Source organism: Metschnikowia bicuspidata (genome assembly GCF_001664035.1).
Source record: "Metschnikowia bicuspidata var. bicuspidata NRRL YB-4993 chromosome Unknown METBIscaffold_1, whole genome shotgun sequence".
NCBI classification, from domain to species: Eukaryota; Fungi; Ascomycota; class Pichiomycetes; order Serinales; family Metschnikowiaceae; genus Metschnikowia; species Metschnikowia bicuspidata.
Window position 1 is genome coordinate 1,784,168 of NW_017387731.1, and position 27,825 is coordinate 1,811,992.

The 27,825-nt window shown below is 50.6% G+C and overlaps 10 protein-coding genes, 1 non-coding gene and 1 pseudogene across 12 annotated transcripts; 6 read left to right on the forward strand and 6 right to left on the reverse strand.

Moving 5' to 3' along the window:
* Positions 1 to 289: 289 nt before the first annotated feature.
* METBIDRAFT_34269 (uncharacterized protein) lies at positions 290 to 1,969 on the forward strand (the record flags this gene model as incomplete). The annotated part of the gene is made up of 2 exons (XM_018856457.1): positions 290 to 1,570; positions 1,766 to 1,969. 2 exons carry the CDS (start codon positions 290 to 292, stop codon positions 1,967 to 1,969), a joined length of 1,485 nt encoding a protein of 494 aa, XP_018713705.1.
* A 627-nt stretch (positions 1,970 to 2,596) lies between these two features.
* Positions 2,597 to 5,252, forward strand: CDC45 (DNA replication initiation factor; the record flags this gene model as incomplete). Its single annotated transcript, XM_018858334.1, has 2 exons — positions 2,597 to 3,698; positions 3,795 to 5,252. The coding sequence occupies exons 1-2, from the start codon at positions 3,078 to 3,080 to the stop codon at positions 5,250 to 5,252; spliced, it is 2,079 nt and encodes a 692-aa protein (XP_018713706.1). The 5' UTR covers positions 2,597 to 3,077.
* Positions 5,253 to 5,373: 121 nt separating this feature from the next.
* On the reverse strand, positions 5,374 to 7,146 carry HGT14 (Hgt14p; the record flags this gene model as incomplete). Its single annotated transcript, XM_018856426.1, has 1 exon — positions 5,374 to 7,146. The coding sequence occupies one exon, from the start codon at positions 7,144 to 7,146 to the stop codon at positions 5,374 to 5,376; it is 1,773 nt and encodes a 590-aa protein (XP_018713707.1).
* A 768-nt stretch (positions 7,147 to 7,914) lies between these two features.
* On the reverse strand, positions 7,915 to 9,819 carry PEP7 (Pep7p; the record flags this gene model as incomplete). Its single annotated transcript, XM_018856619.1, has 1 exon — positions 7,915 to 9,819. One exon carries the CDS (start codon positions 9,817 to 9,819, stop codon positions 7,915 to 7,917), a length of 1,905 nt encoding a protein of 634 aa, XP_018713708.1.
* A 1,675-nt stretch (positions 9,820 to 11,494) lies between these two features.
* METBIDRAFT_35562 (F1F0 ATP synthase subunit e) lies at positions 11,495 to 11,770 on the reverse strand (the record flags this gene model as incomplete). The annotated part of the gene is made up of 1 exon (XM_018856626.1): positions 11,495 to 11,770. The coding sequence occupies one exon, from the start codon at positions 11,768 to 11,770 to the stop codon at positions 11,495 to 11,497; it is 276 nt and encodes a 91-aa protein (XP_018713709.1).
* A 758-nt stretch (positions 11,771 to 12,528) lies between these two features.
* Positions 12,529 to 14,085, forward strand: METBIDRAFT_102154 (uncharacterized protein). The gene has a single exon (XM_018853714.1). It carries the CDS (start codon positions 12,955 to 12,957, stop codon positions 13,813 to 13,815), a length of 861 nt encoding a protein of 286 aa, XP_018713710.1. The 5' UTR covers positions 12,529 to 12,954; the 3' UTR covers positions 13,816 to 14,085.
* A 3,996-nt stretch (positions 14,086 to 18,081) lies between these two features.
* On the forward strand, positions 18,082 to 18,987 carry PTC7 (type 2C protein phosphatase; the record flags this gene model as incomplete). Its single annotated transcript, XM_018854665.1, has 1 exon — positions 18,082 to 18,987. A coding segment is annotated over one exon (906 nt), but the record flags the coding sequence as incomplete, so codon positions are not given.
* A 139-nt stretch (positions 18,988 to 19,126) lies between these two features.
* Positions 19,127 to 22,144, reverse strand: METBIDRAFT_76283 (uncharacterized protein; the record flags this gene model as incomplete). The annotated part of the gene is made up of 1 exon (XM_018858505.1): positions 19,127 to 22,144. One exon carries the CDS (start codon positions 22,142 to 22,144, stop codon positions 19,127 to 19,129), a length of 3,018 nt encoding a protein of 1,005 aa, XP_018713712.1.
* A 2,388-nt stretch (positions 22,145 to 24,532) lies between these two features.
* METBIDRAFT_76284 (mitochondrial 54S ribosomal protein mL38) lies at positions 24,533 to 25,615 on the reverse strand (the record flags this gene model as incomplete). The annotated part of the gene is made up of 1 exon (XM_018858506.1): positions 24,533 to 25,615. The coding sequence occupies one exon, from the start codon at positions 25,613 to 25,615 to the stop codon at positions 24,533 to 24,535; it is 1,083 nt and encodes a 360-aa protein (XP_018713713.1).
* A 40-nt stretch (positions 25,616 to 25,655) lies between these two features.
* METBIDRAFT_29755 (uncharacterized protein) lies at positions 25,656 to 26,225 on the reverse strand. The gene has a single exon (XM_018855473.1). The coding sequence runs from the start codon at positions 26,109 to 26,111 to the stop codon at positions 25,857 to 25,859; it is 255 nt and encodes an 84-aa protein (XP_018713714.1). The 5' UTR covers positions 26,112 to 26,225; the 3' UTR covers positions 25,656 to 25,856.
* Positions 26,226 to 27,504: 1,279 nt separating this feature from the next.
* On the forward strand, positions 27,505 to 27,575 carry METBIDRAFT_t9. Its single transcript has one exon. It is a non-coding gene; the product is annotated as a tRNA-Ile (tRNA).
* Positions 27,576 to 27,586: 11 nt separating this feature from the next.
* METBIDRAFT_t10 lies at positions 27,587 to 27,668 on the forward strand (annotated as a pseudogene). The gene has a single exon. The product of its transcript is annotated as a tRNA-OTHER (tRNA).
* The last annotated feature ends 157 nt before the right edge of the window (positions 27,669 to 27,825 follow it).

Sequence of the window (27,825 nt, forward strand, 5' to 3'; positions counted from 1 at the left end):
TTACAACTCCCGAGTCTTACAACTCCCGAGTCTTACAACTCCCGAGTCTTACAACTCCCGAGTCTTACAACTCCCGAGTCTTACAACTCCCGAGTCTTACAACTCCCGAGTCTTACAACTCCCGAGTCTTACAACTCCCGAGCCCCCAAACTCCCGAGCCCCACGCCAGCCGCAACATTCCAGACCGGAATAGAAACGCAGGCACCGGAGAACTCCGTCTCTGTTCTTCAAACCCCGGTTCCCCAGCAAGCCTCCCCGCAAGAGAACCGCCCCGCATCTCCAGCCCGGCATGACAATCGGACTCGCGCACCCCCCGCAGCCCCGCAAAAACTCCAGCTTCAGCACCGCAGACCGCCGTGGCCTGGCGCTCTCCGTGTACCGCTGCTTCCAGAACTACTACCACGGGCTGCGGCTCCTCGGCCCCGACCCGCAGTACATCGGCAACGTGCGGCTCTCCATCAACCACTGGCAGATCCGCGACTTGGTGCAGGTGGACGAGTCCACGGGCGCCGTGTTCCACACCTTGGACGAGCACATCCGCGTCATGACCATGAAGACGCGCTCCGTGCTGGGCCCGATCCGCACGCGCAACCACGTGTCGCTCCCGTACCGGCCCCGGTGCTTCCACCACGCCGCGGGCGGGCTCGTGGTGGCCGGCGGCGTGTTGACCACGCTGGCCCGCGCGTGCCTGATGGGCTTGGCCAACTTGACGCTGGACTTCCTGGGCCCCGCGGCCGCCCGCCAGGCCCGCGGCCTCTTCTCCGTGCACAGCCCGGCCATGGGCGCGGAGATGTCGTTCCTGCTCGGCGGCATGATCAACAACGCGGTCAAGATCTACGCGCAGCAGAACTCGGCCGCCGCGTACACCGCGTACGCGTGCAACAACGACCTGGGCCTCTACCGCATCGACGTGTCGGACGCGGGCGTGCGCGGCGACCGCCGCATCGTGTGCGACCCGGACACGTCGCTCAACAACGTGCACCTGTCTGCGGACGGCCGCATGTTGACGGCCACGGGCGACTCCGGCGCCGTGTTCCTCGTGGACCCGGCGCTGCCGGACCCGGTGGTGCGCACCATCTCCACGCCGCACGACTCGGGCTTCGGCATCTCGTACCACCGCAACGAGCTTGTGTTTGCCACGGCGTTCCAGGACGGCACGTGCTGCATGTTCGACTTGCGCAACACCTCGTCGCCGCTCCACGAGGTGCGGTCCACGCGTGCGGGCCACCAGCTGGGCGCGTTCCGCACGTGCCGCTTCCTCCACTCGCCCGTCCACGACCTCTTGGCCGTGCTGGAGCACTTGGGCCGCGTGCACCTCGTGGACGTGCGCGACCTCCTGCCGGAGAGCCACCAGGTGATGGTGTTCCCGTTCGCGCTCGACCAGTATGCCAGGTGTGGGCACGTGGGCACGCAGCTAGACGACGACTTTGCCACGGACACCCACCGCGCAACCAGCATCTACAACGACGGCGCGGCGCACTTCCCGGCGCCGTTGGTCTACGACCACGACTACCTCGCGGACGTCAACCCCAACCTCTTCCGGGGTTACACGTACGAGCCGCAGCAGGCCGTGGTGCCGGCACCGCAGCATGCCGACGCGCCCGCCGACGTGATCATGGAGGACGCGCCGCGCGAGGCCTTGTCCTCGGCCCCCGAGTGTGTGCCTGATGGGCCCGTGGACTCGCTTCCTCCGAGCTCAGACGCTCGCTTCCGCACCGGCCTGCTGCAGATGGAGGCGGAGACTGTGGCGCCGGCGCCAACACAGGCCGCGGCGCCGTCTCTTGCGGCCACGAGAAGGGCACAGGAGCTGTACCGCCAGTCAGTGAGCCACGTCAACGGCGAGATGGAGATCGCGGGCTTGGACTGGCTCGGCAACCAGTTGCTCGTGGGTTGCGAGGACGGCGGCTTCTTGGTGTGGGACGTCAACCTGCGTGCACGCCGGAGCCTGGGCAGCTTCTCGTACGTGTGAGCGGCCCGACGGACGACCGGGCTTTTTCGGGTTGAAAAGGAGTCTTCTCGGTTGAATGGAGCCTTCTCGGGTTAAGAAGGAGCCTCGGGTTAAAAGAAGCCTTCTCGGGTTGAGAAGGAGCCTTTGGACTGATCAGATTTAACGGTTGTCTCATGCTCAATATAAGGAAGCGAAGCAGCCGTCGTCACAAGTATCCACACGCGACTCCGCTTCGAAGTCCGGCGCGGAACTTCTTGCAAACGTCAGCCCCTGGCGGGTGTGCGGTGTTGGAGTTGGCGTCGTACCGTGTGCCTAATTTTCCAGATGACTGATCCACAAGATGAATAAAGAGCTGCTGCCCAGCCAGGGACCTGGCTGTAGAAACACAGCCGAAACAGCGCTGTCGCCGCCGCTCGAAAGATTCAAAACAAAGCCATACTCGCAGGAACCCTTGGGCCCCGACGTACATTGTTTACATATTCCAAATAAATATACTTTTCGGGTACCGACTAATAAGTACCAATGCGGCAAACGTCGCGAACTTCTCGCGTCCGCTTAGCGAGGCCCTGGCTGCGGAGGTGCGAGCGCCGCGTCTGATTCATCTTCTGTCTGTGTTTACCCCGCACCTGGCCGCCACTATAAAACACAGGCCATGTTCCTGTTTTTGCATCCATTTTGCACCCTATAAAATCACAAATACAGCCGGGCAAGAAACCAAAGAGCCGGGGTCGTGGGAGTTCTTGTCTGAGCGCGTCTGCCTGCTGTGCGACCAACGCGGTTAGAGCCGCGCGCCGCCACGCGTCCTCCCGGCCCTAACTGGAGAGATTACTGGACTCATCAGTCTGGCAAGTGGCAGGATGTTTCCTGCAAAATCGACCACGCCAAAGAAAAAAAACAGCAAAAGAAAAAAGAAAGAAACCGGTCTCACGGAACCTTCCCAATTTGAACCTGGAGCCTGCAACCGCAAAGACACCCGGCGTCCTGGGCCTCCCCACCAGCACAGAGCCGACCGTGGTGACCTGCACACAGCGCCAGCTCACGGCACCGAAAACCATGTCCATCCTCCAGGCGTCGCTTCAACCAACCGAAAACACAACCACACGCGGATTTCCCGCCGTAGCCACAGCAGATGCATATAAACCCTGCCCAGTATGGCCACGCCTTCAGCGAAATCAAACGTACGTCCTCGCTGCATCTGACGTGCAAGCTCATTTTGTTCGTCTCGTGCCTTAGCATAGACAGCATCTGTACGGCCAAGGTGCTAAGCCTAGTGCTCAAAAAGTCGCTCATCCTGTACCAGCTTATCCCCGTGGTTGGGTACGCAGACCTAAAAAACCACTATCTGAAGCTAGATGCGGACGTGGCCAACGTGATATTGATAGGCTGCGGCGCCATGATCGATCTCGAGGCGTTTTTCGAGATCGACCCGGACGACTTCATGGTCTCGCCTGACGGCGGCTTTGGTGCCAGCGCCGACGCCGACGACTTGGACCAGGCGCTCCAGCTGCGCGGGCCCACTTTCCGCCGCAAAATCTACGTCATGGACGGCAGCCGGCCCTGGAATTTGGACAACATCTTCGGGCTGCAGATGGTGGTGTGTTTTGACGACGGGTTCATCGAAAAGCACCTAGCCGCCGAGCGCGACAGCTACCAGAAACTTGTGGACGTTTCGGACCACGAGTCCGAGACGGACGCGGACTCCGAGGGCGACTCGGACTCTGAGGCGGACGGTTGCGGCCCGCCTCACACGGTCGTTTCGCCCCTGGATTCACCCGCCGACGACCAGCAAAGCGGCGCCGACTCGGACGACGGCAATGGTGAAATCCGCAAGCGGAAACACCAGGAGCCCAGCGCGCGCAGAACCAAAAGGCAACGGCGCAACGAGATCCGCTCCTACGAGGAGGTTTTGGAGAACTACTACAACCAGGGCACGGCGCTCTTCACCGCCACCACCGCCATCATGTACGCCATGCTTGCGACCATCGGCGAGACCAACATCGAGAACCTCTGGCTCTCCATAATCGGGCTTTCGTCCTTGGACAGGCTACATCCGGAAGTGTACGATAAAATCCAGCCCTTGTACAAGGAGGAGGTACACCGGTTGAGCCCGTCGAACGCGGGCCTGGAGAAGTCCGCGGACCTGACCACGCTTGCCATCGACAAGGACTACCACCTTTTCCTCCTCCGGCACTGGACGCTCTACGACTCGTTCTTCTACTCGTCGCTCGTGAACTCCAAGCTCAATCTCTGGCGCGACGACGGGAAAAAGAAGCTCCACAAGATGTTTGCCAAAATGGGCATCTCGCTCTCGGTGGCCCAGCAGAAGTGGTTGTACATGGACATCACCATCAAGAAACACCTCCCGGTGATCTTCAACAAGTACCTTCCCCAATATGGATTGGAGGGTGTGGTTCGGGAAGGCTTTGTGCGGACGTTCGGCTTCATGGGGCAGCTCTCGGCGATGGAATGCGTCGAGGCGCTCACGGCGCTTTTGGAAACCGACGACCGGGCACTTGGAGACGCCCACAAAAAACGCGGCGAGGACCCGTTGACCGAGGCCGACGAGATCAGCTCGCGAATCGAAATGAAGGAGAAGTTGTGGGTGGTCAATTTCTGGTCCTCATGGGACGCGCTCAACATGACCACGCACGGCAAGGCGTCCCGCGTGGTGTCTTCAAATCTCAACCCCGGGGTGGGCAGTTTGCGCAAACTCAAGGGGTTTGATCTTCTAGTGCACGGGCTCGAGAGCGCCAAGTCCATGCAGCAGATCATATTCCGGACGGGGATGTCTGTCTTGGAAAGGGGCCTCATCAAGAACCTCCGCATCTACAGATTGTGCGTACTCAATGACGGTGCCATCCCAGACCTCCAGCTCTTCAACAACCCGTTGATCTTGTCCAAGTTGGGCAACTGGCTCTTGGAGAACATCAACGAGGCCGAGCTCTTGAACTTCCTCTCGAAAAAAGACGACAGCCTAAAGTCCAATGTTTTGAAACCGCTCGTCGTGGCGAGTTTGGACCAGGTCAGCGACACTTACCTAATCATTGGTCTTGCGCCGAAATATCCAAGGGGCTTGGACAATTCTACCAAGGTGAAACTCTCCAAGCAGGCGTCGACGGATGGAAAAGCCGGTGAGTCGGCTCTTATGACGAGGCTCAACACATTCAGCGTAGCGTTCCAGAAGGTTGCAGCGACGTCGGGCGCCAAGGTGAGAATCAACAGTTTCGACTCCTCCATCATCGAGATCCGCAAAGACGATCTCTCGCCCTTCTTGGAGAAGCTTACACTCAGCGGGTTGATCTAGCCCGCAATCGAGGGTCTGCAAGAACATGAGATCGTGTGGCTCTTTCGGTTAATTACATATTTGCATTGGAAGTCATGAAACTGCATTTCGAAGCGCAGTGCATGTAGACAGCACCAGCGAGCTATATCCGTTTCTGAAGCAAGCTGGAGTCTTCCACTTGCTCGATATCCAGGGACTTACAAGTGTCCATTTTGAACAAACCCTTGTGCTCAACCATGGCTCGCAGGGAATCTTCTCTGGCGCCAGACATCACGTAGTGGTGTGCCTTTCTTGCGGGAATCGTTCGGTCGAACAACTTGTCCATGTCCTCCAAAGCAATGCCCTTTGTCTCTGGGATGCAGAAGAATACAAACGGAACCGAAAGCACGGCCAACGACGCAAAGAAAAAGTAAATGCCATATTTCATCTCATCAATCATGAGCGTGGTGAACCTCGACATCACGAAGATCGCCACCCAGGACACGGCAGAGTTGATGGCCTGTACAAACGACCGGATGTTTTGGTCGAATATCTCACTTCCCACTACAAACGGCCCTCCGGACCACGCTGCAATGAAAGACGCGATCCACACGTACATCATTACAATGGCCACGGTACCCCCAGGGCCAGCCTCAACGCCCGGTTCCGTCGGGTCATTGAGCTTCAAATACGCGCCGATGTACCAGAAACATAAGGCACAAACCGTCGAGGAGCACATGAACGCTCTTCTCCGGCCAAAAGTATCCACAATAACCAACACGTAGATCAAGGTAACCACCGTCTTCACCACGCCAAACATACCGGTGGAAAACAATGTGGCATTAGTGCCCTCGACGCCCAAACTGGCAAAGATTCTAGGCGAGTAGTAGTTGATCGACTGGATGCCCAAGAAATTCTGGAAGAGGAATAGCGTGCACGTGAGGCATAACCTATAGAGAATCTTGTGGTCACCACTTCTGAAGATCTGCCTGAAGGGGTCGAACAAGCCCAAGCCTGCCTTAGAACGCTGACTCTCGATCGACTCTTTCACCTGATTCACCTCGTAAATTATGTACTCGTCGCTTTCGGGCAAGTCTCTGAACCAAGTTAAGTTTCGGATCGCGCGATCGTGCTTGTTCACCGACAACAACCACCGCGGAGACTCCTTCATAATGATGGCGCCTGCCAAGAACATGGCGCTTGGAATGAGCTGGACTGCAAAGGGAATGAACCATTGTTTCTTAGAATCGGGGATGTGCGAGTCGATTCCGAAATTGATCCAGAATCCCACCAAGTCACCGATACGCCACCCGATCTCATAAAGCGCAATGATGCGCCCGCGGATAGCAGGGGGACTGATCTCGCTCAAGTATACGGGCGTAAGGTTGGTTGAAAAGCCAACGGCAAATCCCGCAATGACACGGCCAGCGTAGATGGGGCCCAAACCGGTCGAGGAGTTTGCAGCTAGCATGATTCCAGAGCCAATAGTAATGGTCGTGGCAGCGATTATAAGCGGTATCTTTCTACCGAAGTAGTACGAGAACGGATATGAGATCAACGATCCGAAGAAGCATCCGGCATGGAAAACAGAAATAACGTTGGACGTGACCTGGCCACGATGTTGTTCGGTCATGGTGTCGAGGCCAAATTCTTGGAGAAACGAGTCAAGAGCAACTGTGCCCCCAATGAAGCCACCATCATACCCAATAATGATTGCGGCTGCAGAGGAAATCAAGGCCGTGAAGTACACACGCCAGTTATACACCTGCGGAGGTGTGGGCCGATCTTCGTTCTTTTCGAGTAAATTTTTCAAGAGAAGCGAATCTTTCAAGTGTTGGAGCGTGGTTCTCGTTTCCCCTTCATGATATGGTGCAACATGGAGCTCGGACAACCCGTCTTCGGATCCCTTGGAGCTGATGCTACTGGTCGGTTTCATACTGAAACCGCCTGAATCAGCAGCACCTAAAAAGAAACAAGAACCAAAAAAGGTTGAGTGATGCGATGAAGAATTAGCTGAATTCTCGCTAGTCGGTCTTGCACTGCTGGCTGGTGTGCTGGCTGACGTGCTGGCTGACGCAATGGAACGGATATGGAGGGAAATTCACGAAGCCATTGGGAACCCACATTTATTTTATAGGATTCATGTAAGGTGGAGACATGTAGTAACCTTGAGCAAGCTTCGATGCTAAAGTCTGGCATGGGCGCGCCCTCCGGGCGAGAGACCCCCACGCACCGTGGGGGCACCTTCACCAGAAGAAATAAGAGCCAACTACCAAGAAAACAGCCATGGTGAAATATTGCATCATTGCTCTTTAGGCGCAAATACCCCTTTTGATTCGATAATTTTTTTGGGTCCGCATTATCGTTGTGTATGGCGTGGTGCCCCCACACCACCCCGCACTCCCCCACCAATACCCCACGTTTAGCAACCATTGAATATACTTGCACCCAATTTTGCAAGTCAATTTCAAATCCAATACATGCTAGCAATCACTTCTTTTAATGGACAGGGAAGAGATGCTTTGTGAAGCATTTTGGTGCTGCGCTCGACACGGCCACAGGCCCACTAAAATCACAGGATGCCAGATGGTTCTTGTGCGCTCTACCCAAACCAGAATAGTGGCTATTTGTTAGACTGATCTCATGTGGTGAATACGTCCATTAACAAAGGCCGTGACGACTCTCCGTTTTTTGAAGTCCGGCATTAAAAGGCAAACTCGCCGAGCTCTCCGTTCAATTCATCAATCTTCGCGGAAAGCTCCTTCTTGTTTTCTTCCAACGTAATCAACTCATCAAACTTTCTTTGTCGCTTCACGTCCTCTATCAAGTTCTCGATGATGAAGCGTTGTTCGGTTGTCACCATGAGTTGCTCGCGCAACTCTCTAATTTGCTTTTTCGTGAGTCTTGGAGTAGGTACAGGCAGCACAGTTGTCGAGAGCAGTGAGTTCGATATTGATGTACTGTCAGTGCTCGCAAAAGCGCCTAGTTGGCCGGCCAACTTCTGATTTTCTGCGCTCTGGAAACTGTCGTTTAGGTCCTTGAGCTCCAAGATCACCTCCTGTAAGTACGCAGCCAGAGCCTTGTAGATATTTGTTACGAGCCTTGCGTTGTGCAAGGGCTTCAACTTTTTCAGCTTGGGATCCACCGCGAAAAACCGGTTCATGAAGGAATTCACCATAATTTCGAGATCCTTCACCGCCTTCCGCAAGCGCACCCGTAACTTGTTGGTCTGGTGGTTTTGCGCCTCTTTGTTTTCTCGGACAAGCATGTGATACCGGGCCATGGAATTGATAATAGTGGCCTTGATCTTCAACATCTGGTCATACGCATCAAGTACGTCTGCCACTACTTGATCTCCCTCCTGTGCTTCCACATGCAGTGAATGGAGAAGCGAGTTTTTGCATGTTTTGCATACTCGAATAGAAAAGCTAGTGGAGGCGGCGTGCAGATCTGCGAGCACAAGTGTGTCCCAATTGGATTTCACCACCGGTGAGTAATTCAACATGTCTAGTTTTGCTAGAAGTAGACCCATGGGCACTTGCACCGAACATAGTTCTGCATGGCCATCCACATCAAAGATCCCGTCATTCACCACGCTACCGCAAAGCCGACAGTGGTGTTTCCTGACCAAAAAATTGAATTTCTCAAAACAGAGCTTGCAATGAGAGACATTCTCGTCGGGCTGCCAATTCTCCACACCCACAATCTCCTTTTCTGCCTCCAAAATGCGCTCTTTTGAGAATGGCGATGTCTTCGAAAGCGCCCCGAAATACAGTAGTAAGTTTTTCTCGTTCTGCAAATGGTACAAATAACCCTGCGAGTGCAAATCAGCTAGTTTGAGAAACCTTGAGTGGATCATACTGCGGGCCAATTGTTTCTCGTCAATAGTGCGGCGTCTCTTGGCCATAAACTCGTCCGTGAGATTCACGGAATAAACTTGCGTGCCTAATTTCACCCCTGGTTTGGCCATATAACAGCCCTGGCATACTTTAGCCATTACGCCTTTTTTCGAGTCATAAACAGGAAGTACAATTTTAGAGCGGGGATCTTGTTGTCCGTTATTAAGACGGGCCCGAAATCTTGTGTGCTGGTTACAGAAAAGATTGCCACACTTGCGGCAGTTCACGATGCCATTCCTCACATTTAGAATGCTTGTGCAAACCGGTGCAGCACAGGTCTGGGGGCCCTTTTGTGACACGTGCTTCCAGTGAGAGCGTGTCAACTTCACAGGATCTAGGGAGTCAGCATTAGAGCCATTTTCGCTAAGGCTGAATCGCGAGGAATGTTCGTGAAGTTCAAGCTTTAGGCTCCGTTTCTGCGGCGTCAGATGACTGGAGCTTGCGTTTTTTTCTTTCAAAAATGCCCTCGGAGAATCAGAGTCGTTTATATCTGACATGGTGTCTGATTTGGGGCTGTGCAGATCATCGATGTGTCGATTCAATTGGCCTAGTGAAATCATCATTTCCCCACATATGGGACACGTATAAGAGGTGGCGGCCTCCAAGTTTCCTGGGTTTGCTGAATCTAGGAAGGGGGAATCAGCCAGCCAAAGATCTAGTTTTTGGTTAGTTGGAGCTTGGTCTTGTGAGCCATCATTCTTCCCATCCATGCTGGTTTTGTAGGTGCTTCAAGAGACCTCAAGGCTGTACATGCAAGGGCACGTTCGTGAAGCGCAGGCAGGTCACGTGCGACACAGTGCACTACTGGAACCTCTTCATGAGATAAGGAAAGCATAGCATGTGGAGGTTTATGACCAGTCTGAGTTATTGCAAAATTCTGAAAAATCATATATAGCAGCTGAGCCTTTTGGTGGAGCACTAATGCTGGAGATTGAAGACACGCTTGTCGTGCCGTACCATGGGTCCCGCGGTGACTAACAAGTATTATTAGTTGTATGCGGATACGACAGGAGGACAAGCTGTCCCCACTGAAATCTTAGGAGGTATCGCCTTTTTAGACTTGTTTGGCTTTGCTTTGAAACAACTTATTGGGAACTTGATTTCGGACTCCGAACTCAAGAAAGCCACCAGTCGAGAACAAAGTATTAGCACAATCGGCACATGCTACCGAAGAAGAGCTGTATATACTTCATTTGATGGAAAAAATCATCTTAGCTCCATAGGTTCCATGACATTTAGCGGAGTTGGTTGGGGCTGTTTTGTGATGTGACACGCATTCGGGTGAAGGGTGCGACTGACGGTTCACAATCAATATTGAATTGGAGGGTAGGCCGCAGCAGAAATAAAGAACATTAAGCAATTGGATCCTTCACTAGGATCTGCAAGAATTCGATATCTGGATGCAAGAGAATCGAGTTGTTTTCTTATTTCACCTCGCCCGTCTTCCTCAGCTTTTCCAGCACGTAAGCTACTACCTTATATGGAGGTCTGGAACCAACCTGACGTGCTCATTCTTTGTCTATTGCTGATTCACAGAGCAATCGGTGAAAGCCATCAAGTCTGTTTCTTGTTTTTGAAAGAGTCTTAAAAGATCGGTCTGACACCCAAGAATCCCTGTGATTAGCCAGATTTTCTGGGAAGAAGAGGGACTCAGTTGTTCAATCCAGTTAATGAACTCTGGTGACGAGGTGCTTCATTTATTTTTGCAAGAACAGCCTCCAGCAATCACCTGAAACATTGATTGGCCCCGAGTTCCTATCTGGACTGCAAAATGGGACCAGCTGTAGTGTATGCGGGGGAGGCGCAATGAAATCCACACGCCCCCTAAAAACATTATAGTCTCTGTGGTCGTGTTCGATGTTTGCGTCTGCGTCGTCACCACCAAAAATGAACAAATAAAACTGATACTCGGCAGTCTTTAATAGGAATAAAATACACGCATATTCCAGGACTCTCTGAGAACCGATACTAATTCATGATTGATTAGGAAGGGGCCACTGAAAATCAAGCGTAGACATTCCTTTATGAACCGTGCAGACCCTGTGTGAGCACCAATACCCTACATGCACCAGAATCGCCCGGAACATGAAAACCGGTCATAGGGCAGTCTACGAACTGTAAGGAAAGTACATTGGCGACGAGATGTACTAAGAACTCTTTTTTCTGACTTTCTCCACGGCACACAAAGGCACGAATATAATTGTATTTATACATATGATGGGACACGTCACAGATAGCCAATGACATGTCCATACACGGGAAACACTGGCCATCGGACGCCGGCATCCCCACTAAATGCCCAGAAATGCGACGGCATCTCCATTTTCTTCTTCACGTAGAGTTCTCCGAATCTGCAAGAAACATCAGCTACTGTTGCTGCATAGCTTACTGCAAATTCTGCACCCAGGACTCCAAAACCAGGCCGAAATCCAAGTTGGGGTCCTCGAAGTTGATGCTGGTGGAAGCATTGGCAGCCTTGGCCTGAGGAGGGTTCAACTTGGCGTACTCAGCCTTGGCCTGCTTGATCAATTTCTCCTCCTTCTTCCATTGTGCCAACTTTTGCTGCTCTTCGTGGCTCAGCTCCAAGTTGTGTCTGTGGACAAATCCGTAGACCACACCGGCACCGAGAAGCGAGTATCTGACAACGTTGAAAGTAGACATGTTATAGACTGAGATGTTCCAGACTTGCGTTGAATAGAGACGTGAGAGAGCTTCAGCACGATTTTTTTCGCAGGGTTTCGCAGTGCTGCGTAGTTTGATTGGACACCCAGAGCCACCTGCGTGCAGGTCCGGGGAGAAGAAACCTAGCTTGAATTGTCAAATACATCTATATTTCGGGGATTGGAAAACATGGTGGTACAGAGGGTTAGACGCAGTATACATGCCTGAGCTGGTGATTGTGTAAAGTAGGTCTTCATCTGACGCCCGGGACCTCGGCGATGTCTCGGACCGAGATCGCGTCCCACTGCATTGAATAGCCTGGGAGTCAGCATAGTGGTTTTCTACCCAACAAACATTTGTGTTTCAATTGAGTTGGCTCTTGAAATCGGCAAGCTTTTGAATTGAAAACGGCTGTGTCAAGAAGAGCTTGGTAACTTTGGTCTTGTGGCAGATCTGCACATAGAACATCACGTCTGAACCGAGGAGCGGGGTGTTTCTTTAACCGGTAGGACTCGACGGGGCCAAGATGAAAACCTCTATTAAATAGCTTCTTGGGGATTATACTAGTGCCATCGCAGGGATTGCGACGTGTGTTCCCAAGATCGTGGCTGGGACCAACACTATAATTAATGGAGTGCTGAAGCCACTACAGTACTGGGTGTGCCCACAAAAGTTCTTTAAAGCAATGAGCTGCCTGTTAGGTTTAGTACTGTAAGTCTTTGACAAGCCAGGCCGGGGAGTTTGTCCGAATTAGCGAGATGTTCATTTATCTACCCAGTACTGCACAGAACACCGACAGTAAGATGACGATAAGAAAACCACTTCACAACCGAGGCGAACCATAGAAAAGAAGATGTTGTCTTTGTATTGTGATTCCATTAACCGCAAGTAATTGTTAATATTATAAATCCAGGGTAAACCACAGTAACTCTATTGCGCCTCTACCTTGTGCCGCGAGCGGTTGCGAAAGGCATTTACTCTAGCAGAGCATACAGTTTTTGGTCCGGGCCCACTTTTCTTTTTTTCAGCAAAAAAGATGGTATTAAGCAGGGCAGAGGTACTCCGCCAGGAAGCCCGAAAAACGGAAAGAAGCAATACTCAACCAGGCTGACTTGATCGATGTCTTTTCCGTTCACCAGCGCTGTCCTTCATAAGAATTTCACCGAGTAAACTAAATACCTATCATGGATCAGCCGGTGGCATTTGCTCCCGCCCCCGAACTTTTGATTTTTCCAGACCCATATCTAGGAAACCCGATAATCCGGGATTTTCTCATCTTGCGCAGCCAGCGAAATGGTGGCGTTGAATCAGAGGTACCAACACCCATAGACAATCCCTCGTCATGCCTCAGCGATTCGTTTCTGCTGTCTCAGGACTCCGTGTTGTCACTTGGGCACACGCGTCCACCACCTAGGGATGAGAGCCCGGATTCGGATCCTATTGTGGAGCCGAATGGCCAGGCACTAGGGGGATCCTTGCCAAGTGCCGAGTTTGCACCCATTCTTAACACCGATTCCGAGGAGCTGAACTTCCGGACTGACAGAGATGCTACAGTGTTTGTGCCTACACGTGCACTGTCGACATTAACGCGCTTTGGTAGATTAATGGAGGATCTCGAGGTGCTGCAGGGAATTCGTGTGGCCAGATTTCTGGATGTAGCAGACGGCGAATCAGAGTCCGAATCAGACGAAAACTCCTTTTCTGAGCTGATGCTTGCTGTAGAGACGCAAGTCACTAAAGCAGCCCCAAGAAATATTGTTGAGTGGCTAGCAGAAAGCTTTCGACAGCTGCGCAAAACAAGACCGTCATCCATAGATGGTATCATCATGCTGCATGAAGCATCACGGGCAGCACACGCTGCAAATCAAAAACGCCAGCGTATGCGCTGGAATTCGTTAAGATCCCAAAGAGCATGTGAGACCAGCAAAAGCAGCAATGTGTTTGCACGGCTACTCAAGCGCTGGCGCAGACCAAAAGCACCCACACCACAGCCTTCCTTCTTGATCAACCGGCTGCTGAAAGAACGCTTTTCCAATTACTTTTAGCGAGACACTATATATGTGTTACTATGTGTGAGACAGCACTTCCGAGGCGTTTTAGCGGAATTAGATGAAACACGAATTGTCATTCTCGTGGAACTTGCATACTTATTATCAAATGTGGAAAACCCAGACACGAGGTACAAGGACATCGTTTGGGTGTGGCCAAAGAAAAATCTAGCTGAGATGTTATTTGAAAAACAACCCAGTTATTCTAAAGGATAAGTGTCTCTTGTAGGTCCGAAATCATTCAAGAGAAAGTTTTTATAGAAAAGGTATCAGATTTCATCAAATAAACAATTAAATAGGTTTGCAATCCACTCGAATTCATAGTGCGAGCTTTTGAATTGCAAATATTGCTAGAGACTTAGCGATAGAAATTATCCTTGATAAAGCGAATGCTGGAGTCGGATGTGAAAGAATGCAGATGTCTCAGTCTTTGAGTAAATAAATGTATCCCACTCTAAACCCGTATACTTTGGCCTTCTCTAGCCCAAAGCTATAATTCTGGAAGTTATTCAACACAGATAGTCTACTAGAGATTGACTAAGCCAGGTGCCCACTAAGAAGGCTCTTATAGTGGAATCTAAAGGAGAAACCAAGATTATGCACATTGAACTAGAAAAGAGCATGTTAAAGATATCAGTTTATATATTCAAAGCCAAGACAATATTACTTTTAAAGCAAAAAAACTAACTTTATCGGACAAAGGTGTCGTAAAGAAGATAAACCCAGAAATCACAGCACAGTGCGCTCGATCAGGTTTGCAACAGTTCTCACAAGTCAATATCAATCTTTTTCTGAGGGCCATTATTTTAAGACCTTCTCTAGTCGATGAGCAAACAAGTCAGAGGCTCATTCCATCTTTCACCAAGATTTCGGTTTTTTTTAGGAGGTTTATCCAAAGAGACAAAAATGTAACTTTTCCCATTGGCCACTTTCGCAAGCTTTTGTTCGCGCTTCAAAAGTGATAATGAATGATCTCAAAATTTGATCCCCGACTTTTTCATATTTCAAAATTTATGTTTGAGGGGTCAGGGTTTGGTAAGGAGTGACAGAATCGTTTTCGAGAGAATTTTCATTGAACCTAAGTGTAATAGAGCATTCTCTTAAAAATATGCTCAAATAAAAGCATGATGGATGTGGAGAAGAGAAGCAAAGAGTGCTACCGTAGCTTGCTACGTTCTTGTGACGATGAATCAAGTCCCGACTCTCACTATTTTAAAGATCTTAAGCTTTCATGACTGATTTGAAAATGAGCTTGTGGATTTCAACCCTAGATGTATACTTCTGAGTGGTGTAATTGTTGCAAGCCCTCAAAATAATTAGAGTTTTTCTGGATTTGTTGAAACTGGAAGTCAAACCTGCTATACGTGCAGTTGAGTCATTGAAATCAGAAGAAATTCCATTGGGGATCCGGAGAAAAAAGACCGAGTTTGCTACAAGCTTTCAGATATTGACGAATTTTTTTTTGTGTGGCAATACTTGTGAGTAATGACTTGTGATAAGAGGACATGCTTGCTTGAAATGGTCCTTAAGCAACGCCAGAAGCCGTCTTCTGTGTGAAGATATTCAAAGGAATAAAGATTGTATGTAATCAGTATAGCACGACTCACAGTTTTTGATATTATTTTTCTCAAATAAATGGGCACTGAGTTTTAAAATAAAAATTCTGCCTCAGCTGTCCCAAGATTTATTGCTTTTGATTCAAAACAGACCAAAAGTAGGAGTCCATCAGCCAGACACTTGTGCGGCATATCTGAGCTTCGATTTCGACAGCCGAATCTTGTCATTTGCTAGGCAGTGTCGGAAACAAGTCCTCTAATTTAACAGAGTGTCCAGTCAGCGTTGGGTGTTTGTTTTGGAACTTCAGAAACACCACATGAATCTCCAGATGAGCTGGAACAGAAAATGGCGGAAACACTTATAAGCTGCCGAAGACTTTCAGTACCGTGGGGTGCAATTCAAGCGAGTACGTATTCATAGGCACTGGCTTAATCACGTTTACTTTACATCTTGCCATTGTGCAAATGATGTAAACAAGAGCGGGAGATCTACAGATCACGGAGACAGGATATTCTCCCCACTATTTTATATAAGCTTTGAGCGGCCTTGAACGTGGAATATAAAAGTTTTTAGTTACATGAAGAATGCTTCATTGTAGAAGCACTAGCCACTCCATCTAAATTGGGGAAGAATTAGCTTTCTGGCCTCGAATCGGAAGAAGCATCAACTTATGCCCCAATCTGAACCAAAGACAAATCCTCAAGGCCCAAAAATAACAACAAACACAAGAGACTAGACGCAGGGAAACTTTCTCTCCCCATCAAATATGTTGATCGTGCGGTTGTTTCTGGGTTGAGGCTTCTATATTTGTGGCGTCAGTACCGCCAATTGGCCTGTTTCCGTAGGCGTGCTCATTATGTGCTTCTTCCCAACCCACCTCCGGGTCAGCGCAACAAGTGACCTGTAGGCGAATATACTGCTATAAACTAAAAAAATCTTTATTTTATCGCGGAAAACTTGTGTAAGTCAAAATAAAAACACACTCAAAAGCAAGAAAAATGCTTTTTAAGTAAGAAAAGTAGAAAGCCGACAAGCATATTCCCATCATAAGAGGATGGGGAAGATATTAAATGCCACTAGTGCACCTATGAGTACGTTGTTTTTACCAGTCAGTGGATACCCATAGCTGCTTCAGACAGGAAAAGTAAAGAGGGATAAGCTCAATAAATACTTCAATTCATACACGCATGGGGTTGACCATCGCTTTACAGAGTCTCAGTCAGGCTCAACCAATGCTTCTCAATATAGTAGGTTTAAACCTACACGAGCTAACAAGTTTAGATAAAAGTACGTCAAGGAACAAGACATGTTCACACTTACCCATTTCAATAAACATGCATCATCCAGCGGCGGGGTTGATTTTTGCAATGTAGACATGCGGACATAATTGGAAGTGATTTATTGATGGACTCAAATGAAATTAGCTTGATCTGGAGAGATAGGATAGTATGCAAAGACATGCTTTAAGAAATGAAATAAAGGAATATAATCATGAAATATAGGAGCATAATCAGGAAATACGTAGATAAACAAAATCATGAAATGAAAGAATATAATCAGGAAATAGAGGAGCATAATCATGAAATAGAGGAGCATAATCATGAAATAGAGAAACATAATCATGAAATAGAGAAACAGAATCATGAAATAGAGAAACATAATCATGCAATAGAGAAACATAATCACGAAATAAAGGAACATAATCATGAAATAAGTAAAGGAACAAAATTATGAAATAGAGGAACAAAATTCTATTGCATAAACAAGGGCATGTCCCATTGCAAGAACCCATCCAGAACAGTGCGACCTGGAGCAGTTGGATCAGCGCAACCTCCACCGGCCAAAACAAGCCAACCAAGCATCGGCCCCAAGTGATGCCCGAAAAAGGCCGAGAATCAGAAAAACAGCAAAAAAATGCACGGCTTCCAGATCAGATGCACAATTCGAAATAAACGCCAAGCCGAGACGAGGAAGAATCCGACCATCCCATCACGGCCCCATCAGGCCCCATGGCCCCATCAGTGCGGCCCCATCAGATAGCATCCAGCACATCATGCATAGCAGTGGAGTAGTACACCTCCCGGCATCTTCCCCAAACCCCCTCCCAAACATAAAACAACCCATGCAGATTCCACCGCAAACCCCCCCGTAATAAAACTACCTTAACAAAATCCCCTGTAATAAAGTCCCCAGCACAAAAATCTCCAGCACCAAAATCCCCAGCCGCAGCCTCGTCCATGGCAGTGCGGCCCTAGCAGTCCAGTGCGGCCCAACAGGCCCGGCGCGGCCCTAGCAGGCCCTGCCCTAGCAGCCCCCCGCAGGCCGCGCCCTACGCCCCAGGCCCTAGGCCCCAGGGCCCGGCACGCTAGACGCGCGCGCCAGCAACTCCCCTTCTTCTTCATGAACCACCCTAAGCCAGCACCAGGCGCCCCGAAACACTCGCACCCCGCCGCCCGTTCCCCCCGCCGCCTCGTCCTTTCGCTGCTCCTCCTCCTCCTCGCCATGTTTGTCATGTTCTCCGCACGCCCCGGCGCCGTGCGCTGGGGCACGCACGCGCTCGGCCCCGGGGTGCTCGGCGCCAAACGAGGCTTCTTTTTCAGCGGCCGCTCCGCGTCACAAAACGCACAGAAACCGGGCGCCCGCGGGCCCGAGACGGGCTGGACCGGGCCCGACGCCGCGGACGCCGCGGCCGCGGCGCTGGCCAACTCCGCCGTGTCCGCCGCGTACAACTACGACCAGACGTCGTTCGACCGGCTCCTCGCGTACCAGATCGCCGTGCTGTTCCAGCCCAAGACCCGCGAGCACACCAACGTGTTCACGCGGCGGCTGCCGGCGCCCGCGCCCGCCACGCTGCTGCCGCTGGGCGAGGACAACTTGTTTGTCTCCGCGCAGGATGCCGACGGGTACATCGCCGTGGGTGTGGCGGACGGCGTGGGCGGCTGGGCCGAGGCCGGGTACGACTCCAGCGCCATTCTGCGCGAGTTGTGCCACCAGGCCAAGACGCGGTTCGAGGCGGCCGCGGCCCGCGCGGCGCTCTCGCCCCGCGACTTGCTCGTGCGGGCGTTTGAGGACGTGCAGCAGTCGCCCAAGGTGGAGATCGGCGGCACCACCGCGTGCTTCGGCGTGCTCACGCCGGACCGGCGGCTCAAGGTGGCCAACTTGGGCGACTCGTGGTGCGGGCTCTTCCGCGGCGACAAGCTCGTGCACGAGACGCGCGTCCAGACCCACAACTTCAACACGCCGTACCAGTTGGCCAAGATCCCGCAGCAGGTGTTGCGCCAGGCCGAGCTCCAGGGCAAGCGCTACATCATCGACTCGCCGGACCGCTGCGACGAGTACGTGTGGGACCTCCAGAAGGACGACGTGGTCATCTTTGCCACGGACGGCGTCACGGACAACGTGGTTGCGCAGGACATCGAGGTGTTCTTGCGGGACCAGTCTGCGCAGCGCCGCCTGTTGCCGCAGATCTCGCTGCAGCTCGTGCAGGAGGTGGTCGCCGTGTCCAAGGACCCCAACTACCCGAGCGCGTTTGCGCAGGAGTTGTCCCGCTTGACGGGCCAGCGGTACATGGGGGGAAAGGAGGACGACATTACTGTTGTCATGGTCAAGGTGCTCTGAGCAGGACAGCTCGTTGCTGCGCCGTGTACGTACCTAGCCATCTATAGACCCAGCTCTCATACATGTTGTCTCTAGGAGTCGGCTCCAATGTAGTTCTCCACAAGACTCAGCACTAATACAGCTCCCCCGAGACTCAGCTCTCATACATGTTGTCCACAAGACTCATGATCTTCCTGCGGTTGGCCTTCTGCGCCGCCTGCTCCAGCGCAATTCTCTCCGTGAACTTGTTGTTCGACGGAAGCGCCAAATCCCGGAGCTTGTTGCTCTTTGTGAGGAACTTGAACGCCTTGGGCTGCGCGTCCTCTCCCGCAGGCGCAGGGACCAAGCTCGAAGGCGCCGGCATTCTCAACGACCCGGACACCCGGTTCTGGTGCATGGACACGCTGAGGAGGGTCTTGATCTCGTCGTCCATGCGCTGCGCCTCTTGTTGGTCCGCCGCAGAATGGAACCGGAAGGCCTGCTGCTCCTCGTCCCCGTCTGCGTCCTCATACTCGGAACCCATCTCGCTGCCCAGAGACGTTTCCTCGCCATCCTCGCCGCTGGCAGATTCTCCGTCGTCGCTTTGCACAGGCTCCTCGTCACTCGAGGCTTCGTTCACTGCAGCATCGTCGTCTGAGCTCATGTCTTCTTCGCCCGAATCAAAGAGCTCAAGCGCAGAGAAGTCCGACTCCACAGACTCGACATCGTCGTCGTTTGGCTCGGCAGCGTTCCGCGGCATGGGTTTCTTCGCGGCCTCCTGCTTGTTGTTGATGGTATACTGCTGGAGCAGCTGCATCGCTGCTGTGAGATCAGCGGCCTTCTGCATCTTGGTTTTGGACACTGCGTTGAAACACGCCAAAACACCCAGCAAGGAGAACTCGATATCCTTCGGAAGGGGCATGGCTTTGCAGAAGCTGTAGTACTGGAGGAACACCAACAAGCCCTCCGCGGTCTTGACGCCCAGATTGAGCAAGCCTATGGATTTGACGCCTTGGAAGTTGATTGACTTGAGCAAAGCACAAACCAACTGGATCCGGAAGTAGTTTTCGGGCGGGTCAATCTCGAGCCGGGAGCCCGGCGTTGGGAGGTTGTTGGGGTACCCAAAACAGATGATTTTGTACAACAAGTCAAGAATGCTTTTGAAATTGAGGACTTTCGCGTTGAAGAGCGCTGCCATGAACCTCACATGTGCCACTCGGGACACGTTGTGTCTGTAGTCATTTAGCTCAAGACCGCGGGTGATTTTCTCAAATAAAGTCTCAACCACCATGAGAGGCACACGGCGGTGGGTTTTCCCTATCCGTAAAAGAAGACCGCACAGCAGCTCCAAGCGGTCTCCGCCCAACTCTTCGGGCCTTGTGTAGATCTCAATGAGTGTCTCTTGGGCCTCCATGTTCTTTGAGAAATTGATGCCCTTGAGAAGATCTAGTGCCGTCTGATAGCTTGTTGGCGTGACCAATTTCTTGACACATTGATGGATGAAATCTTGCACGACGGTCATTTCGGCGGCCGGCGCTTGCTTTTGCGCGGTTGCAGTGAAGGAGTCCACAATCAAGAACATGTTCGAAAGAGCAAACTTCTCATTGACCGTCAACTTGTCGCTTTTCGCCTGGACCTGTAGCAACTCTAGCATCTCTTTGGTGGTCTGCAGATACTCCGGCTCGAATAGTAAGAACTTACCACAGCGCTCGTAGAACACCAGGAGAATGTCCACGTTGCTGGTGCCCGGAATGTTGAGCGTCATGCGGCGGATCTTGTGGAACACCACGTGGCTCGGAATCAACTTGAACTTGACAAGCTCGATGAAAAACGCCAAGTTCCTGAAGTTAATGGTGTCGAAGCGGATCTGCGAGCGGAAGCCGCGGTCAAGCGCCTCAATGAGCTCGGAAATCACTTCCGGGAAGTACTGCGCATTAATACAGAGGAAGCGGGCGTATAGGTTGACGTTGTCGATTTTCTTGATCTCGGTGAAGAAGCGCACAATGCGGTTCTTCGTCGCCTTGTTGTACGGAATGTATGCATGCATGGTCGCTGTCATGAGCTCCAAGTCCTTTGCGTCGAGGAGCGCCTCGAGCTGGGCGAGGAAAAGATTCACCTTCTGGCCCTCGCTGAGCTGACCGTACTCTGCCTCGGGGAGCTTGTTCCGGTCGAAGTGGTCCAAGACATGTCCGTAGCCTGGCACTTCGAGGTAGAAGTCCCGCTCTTTGGAACCGTGCCACCACGTGCGCTTGACCTGCTCCGGAGAGGTTTCTGTTTCGGGGCCTGGTTTTGGTGCCTCTTCCAAAGAGGGTAGTTCCATAGATAAGAACTCGCAGAGGAGCGCCGCATGCGTGTCAAATAGACTCTTCCGTGCGGCGGTTTCCGTCACGAGGTCCTCGTGCTCCGCCAAGATTTTGCCCGTGCGGATGGACGCCTTCTTGTTGCTGAGCTCTAGCTTTGCGAGTTTCACGTGGAGCGCCTGGCGCAACCCAAGTATGCGGGTGGTGTAGGCGGTGAAAAGCTGGCGGAGCGTCTGCTGGAGCGGGCCCGGGACTATTTCTGAATCGCCCGAGAGGAGCGCCGAGAATCTGCGTAGGAAAGAGGTGGCCACAGGCAACGCATACCCGAGTTCTAGTTTGTGCGACATGGCGTCTTTCAAGAGCGTGACGGTCATGGAGCTGGAGGCCAATTTGGCGTGGAGCCGTGCGGCGGGCTCGCCCAAGAGTTCCGGGGCACACGCGTCAAAGGAGGCCGCCATCCCAAGCACTTGCATCTCGAAGAGAAGCTTCAACGCGGTTTTCTGCTTCAACGAGGCGTCCGGCTCGTGTTTCTCCGCCGCGCCATTGACCAAGTGTGAAAGTAGCGGTGCCACAAACAGCCCGGTGAAGCGCTGGTAGAGGGCACAGATCACAACCACGCCGGCGTTGATGTCGTCGTTCTTCGATAGTTTGAGGAGGCCTTCCGCGAGCGACGCGGTGATTTCGCTGAGGTACTTCTCCAAGGTCAACAGCGAGATATCGGCCAAGACCGCCGGCGCGGTGTCGGCGGTCAACGCCTTGATTTTCTTGATGAAGCTGGTGTTTTTCTTCAAAGACGAGTCCAATTTGGTGGCCATGGCGTGAGCCGGCCCTTCCGCGGCACTGCGGTTGGCACGGTAGAGCTCCGCTCGGCGGGAGGCGAAATCCAGCGACATGGCGAAGTCTGTAGGGAAGGAACAGAGGTTTTGGGGAATCTGGAGGGTGGTTTTGCCGGGAGTGGGTGTGTTTCTCAGAGGGCCTGGGACATTGGGGCCGCGTTTTTCGCAGGGCCCAGCGCGCGGCTGGAGGGCCTAATTCTAGGGCCTAATTCTAGGGCCTATTTCCTGGGCCTATTTCTTGGGCCGACACCAGAGTCCTGGGGCAGTATTTCACAGGATTCGGGTGTTTTTGATATAGTCCCGGTGACGTTTTCTAAGACAAACACTGAATTGGGAGGAGGGGTCTGGGCGGGCGCGTTCTTGTTTTTTTGCTTTGAATTTGTCTTTGTCTTGAGCCTTCGAATCAGGCGTTGGGGCCGTTAGGGCGTTTTCGCATGGGGCCGCGGGACGAGCCAAGGCCCCACCGAAGGGCTGTTTTTGAACATGACAATGGTAGCAAATCGCAAGGCGAAGCCTAGGGTTTCTTGTTTTCAGGGCGATTAAGAAAGATCTTGGTATCTAGGTGACTGAATCTTGTCAGTGATGTGGTAATTCTGTGGAGCGAAGTAGTAGTTCTGTGGAGCGATTCATAATTTTCACAAGCGAAGAGTAAATATCTCGAGCGATTCATGATTCTCTCGAGCGATTCATGATTCTTTCGGGCAATATATATTTCTTTCGTGCAACTTATATTTTTCTCGAGTGATGTATCATAATCTCGAGCTAGTAGTAATTCTGTCGAGCGATCTAGTAGTTCTGTCGCGCGAAGAAGTATTCTGTCGTGCTGGAAATAATTCCGTCTAGCGATATTCTAGCGATGTACAATTCTTTCAAGCAATCCATAATTATCTCGAGAGAAGAGTAATTAGTTCAGCGATTTACAATTTTCTTGAGCGAAGAATATTTCTCTTGCGCAATGTAGTAGTTCTGTCGAGCAATATAGTAGTTCTGTGGAGCGATTCATAATTTTCTCAGGTACTTCTGTCGAGTCTTATTCTGTCTAGCGATGTACAATTATCTCGAGCCTTGCAGTAATTCTGCCCAGGGATTTACAATTCTTTCGAGCGATGTATTATAATCTCGAACGAAGAATAATTCTCTTGAGCAATGTCGTAGTTCTGTCCAGCGATATATTATTCTGTGGCGCGAAGCATTCTGTCCAGCTCGAAGTAATTCTGTCTAGCGATTTGTCTAGTGACGTATAATTCCAAGCGATTCATAATTTTCTCGAGCGATATAGTAATTCAGTCGAACGATTTGTAATGTTTTTAAGCGAAGAATAATTCTCTTGAGCAATGTAGTACTTCTGTCGAGCAATATATTAATTATGTCCGCGAAGCATTCTGTCCAGCTGGAAGTAATTCTGTTTGGCGAAATGTCTAACGATATTTCAAGCAATTCATGTGTGTGGTAATTCTGTCCAGCGATGCATAAATACAACTCCTCTTCATAGATCTGTTTTAGTCGATTCCTACGTTACCATGAGCTAGGTCCCATGGATGTGGTCCTTACCATGGTAATGTTTGTTCACATGTTTTCACCACCCCTAGATGGTATACCAAAATATGCCCGGTATACGCATACTAGGACTGTCTACGACATTTAGCAAGGCTCTGGGCAGACCTATAGTTTCAATGCAGGGTAGACTTCAACCGGTTAAAATTCTCTCGAGCGCAGTACTTCTGTCCAGCTGTAATTATCTCTAGCATCATAATTCTCTTCAGCGAAGGAGTAATTCTGTGCAGCAATGCATAATCACCTACAGCGATGTATAATCGCCTGCAGCGATTTCCAATTATCTCGAGCAATGCAGGACTTCTGTGCATCTATAACTATCTCTAGCAATTCATACTTATCTCAAGCAATTCATAATGATCTCTAGCAATTCATAATTATCTCATCATTGCCTCGAGCGATGGAGTAATTCTGTCCACGAGGTATTATCACCTGCAGTGATTTACCATCTCTCGAGCAATGCAGCTCTTCTGTCCAGCTATAATTATATCTAGCACTCATAATTATCTTTAGCGAAGGAGTAATTGGTCCACGAGGTATTATCACCTGCCGCGACTCACCATCTCTCAAGCAATATAGCACTTCTCTCCAGCTGTAATCATCCCGCGCGTTGCGTGATTCTGCCGAGCGACTTGCGGGCTGCTGGTGGCGGCCCAGGATTGAGCTCGGTATAGGTAAACCACCAGAGCCCGACTACAGAGGAAAGTACGCACAACCGTCGAATAAAAAAAAAGACATACCGGCGTGCGGCGGCGCCAGGCGCAGGCCTCCCGAGGCACCGTCAGGCACCGTCAGGCACACGGGTCCACGCATGGCACACACGCCGCCGCCGGCGAGACGCCGCTGCTCGTGCCGGCCAGGCACCCGGGCACATTGCCATGCAGATACTATTTACACAAGTGGCTCGGAGCCACGCACCGGGTCGAACACGCGGCCCGCGGGGAGCCCGTGCTGCTTCCTCACGGCCTCCACGCTGCGGTCGAACTCCTGCCGCCACACGTGGGCGCCGATAGGCTGGAGCCCGTGGTCGGCCACGAACGCGCGGATGTCGAAGGCGTCGCGCGAGAAGTCCACGCGCTCCAAGGCCTTGGTCTGCCTGAACACCCACAAGCAAGCCCTCTGCACCGGCGCGTTCCTCTCCGGCACCAACGGCTCGTACTGCTGGAAGACGTACGCGGGGTGTGCGAGGAGCGTGGCCGGGCCGATGGTGTTGTCCGTGAACGTGAGCGGCACGTTGTGCAAGCCGAAGTTCAAGGAGGTGCGGAACGAGTTGGCGGCCACGTCGGGCACGTCCGGGTTGACCAAGAGCACGCAGTACAAGCCGCAGGAATCCGCGGCGGTCTCGAACTCCTGGACCTGGACGGTGGGCGGGCGGGCCACGGCCAGCGCCGGCAACTTGGTGCCGGGCACGACCCAGTCGGCGAACTCCGGGTCCTCGTTGTGGCCGAACTTGACGCGCACGTCCGCGCAGGGCTCCACGGTGGGCAAGGTGTCCGGGATCACGTGGTGCTGCTCCAACCGCTGCATGGTCACCATCAAGTCGTGCAGCTGCCACTTCTGCCGCAAGAACCGCCGGTACACGGGGTGCGCGCGGTCCACGTTGTCTGTCTGGAAGCGGGCGTTGTAGAGCACCTCCGGGTTGTGCTGCTCGGCGGCGGCAAGTGTGTTCTCCACGTCTTTGGCCGACATCTGAGCCCCCGAGGCCTCCAACGCCCGGTACTTCTGCGCGGCCTCCTGCTCCAAAATCTCGTACGCGCCGGCAAACACCTCGTCGATGGCCACGGGCGAGTGGTATGTCTCGCGCTGGCCCTGGTGGGCAATCAGTTTGGGGCCTGAGGCCGGGATGCCGTGCAACACGCCCTGGCGCACGGCCTCGTCCGCGATTCTCAAGCTGCCCGGCCGGCTGGCGGCGTCCGTCCACACGCCTAGGCTCCGGGCCTGCGACGAGAACAATCTGGCGAATTTCAGGCTCATGTTGCGCGGGTTCGGTGGGGTCTTAAACGGCTGGGAGGAGTTGTATGGGGGTTTGGGCCCGGAGAAGGTTTTTTTCGCGTGCGCGCTGTGGTTTACTTAGTGCTGCGATTTACGCGGGCCGCGCCCGCTGGGGCCAGTGCTTCGGATATACAAGCCGGGGCATGGGGGAGGGGTTGCTTGGTTGGGCTTTATCTTTGTTCTGTGTGGTTGGGTGTTTTGTTTGTTTCTGTCTAGTTGAGCGCTATATTTGGTATTTATATTTGTTTCTGTGTAGTTGGGTGTTATATTTGTTTCTGTGTAGTTGGGTGTTATATTTGTTTCTGTCTAGTTGGGTGTTATATTTGTTTCTGTCTAGTTGGGTGCTATATTTGTTCTGTCTAGTTGGGCTCCATATTTGGGCTCCATATTTGTTTCTGCCTAGTTGAGCTTTAAATTTTTTGTCTAGTTGAGCTCTATATTGGGGCTCTATATTTGTTTCTGCCTGGTTGAGCTCCATATTTGTTTGTCTATTTGGGCGCTATATTTGTCTCTGTCTAGTTGAGCTCTATGTACTTATTTGATACTGCCCTCCAAACCGTACGTGATACTTTCCCATCATACGGCTTTCCATGATTTACTTATATCTTAGATTAAACATATGTATATTATACTTAAATCTTTTGCCTTTCCTACTATTTGTTCTACATATACTTACAGTTGACAACTGATATATAAAATTAACAATTCTAGATAACAACCCGGGGTGATATTGTTAATAATAGTCTTATTGATAAATACGCTAAGATAATTGATATAAAAATTAGAAATAGATCATGTTTAACCTCAATTATTAAATTGGATGATAGAATAGCTATTAGATTGGATGATAACTCTAATAAAGCTACTATTCAGTTGTCATAAGACTGCGCTTGACAGGAAAATTTTATAAAATTTCACATTCATATAAAAATTTGCTAAAGATAATGATAACAATAAAATATAAGGGATGAAATATGTATAGAATGCAAGACTGTAAAGAGATAACTAAATATTATTGACGTTGTGAGATGAGGGCTACGGTAGCGACATGGATTCGATACCCATCTATTCGTAGCAGAAAACTATGAATAAAAAAGTGTGAAATTAAAATGAAAAATAGTCCGCCTGATTATGCACGCAAGGGTGAAATACAAGACATTAGACAGTTGTAGTCCCAAGCAGTGAAACATGTCATTTAATTGGATAATCCGCCACAAATCTTACCATCTTTTGAATATATCCTTAAGGTATATACAGGCGTTACATTATTGTCGTCAGTTCAGGCTGTAGAGTTTAATTTTAATTAATTGAATGAACGTAAACCTCATACATAGTATATGATTCTTTTTTTAGAACAATGTAAGCAAAGGATGAAGACTAATCATGATGACCCTTATAATATGGGCTATCGACGTGTTACAATAATATTATACAAATATATACAACATATATTTAAAAAAAATTAATTAGATTTATATCCGTTATGGATTATAGTCTGAAATTCGACTTCATAAGAAAGAAATTGCTAGTAATTGTAAACAAGAGCGTTACGGTGAAATTAATTGCTACTTCGTACTAACCACTCATCAACAGCTCAAAATATTAAAAATATCATATAGGTATTTATTCTAGGACAAGCTGTAAGTTTAAATACGGTTCGGCTAGGGGAACCTGGTCAGAAAATATAATTTATTCATATACAATGACAACATAACAACATATAATGATAACATATAATGATTACATATAATGATAACATATAATGATATCATATAATGACAACATATAATGATCACATATAATGATAACATTTAATGATAACATGTAATGACTACATATAATGACTACATATTTTTAGGATATGTGGTTTTTAGTCTATATCTCAATGGTAGAGAGTATGATTGATAATCGTAAGATATAGGTTCAATTCCTATTAGACCAAAATAAATAACAGCGGTTGTGATGAAATGGTAGACATAGAACACTTAAATTGTTCCGATAATAAATCTTGTAGGTTCGACTCCTACTAACCGTAATAATATATATATATAGGGGAAATTCTAATGTTGGTAATTAGAACTGAATTGTAATTTTAGTGCCTTTGTTCTGCGATAGTTCGATTCTATTTTTCTTCAAGATAACTATAGTTCAATAGGAAGAACAATCGTATGTGGCGCGATATATCTGAGTTC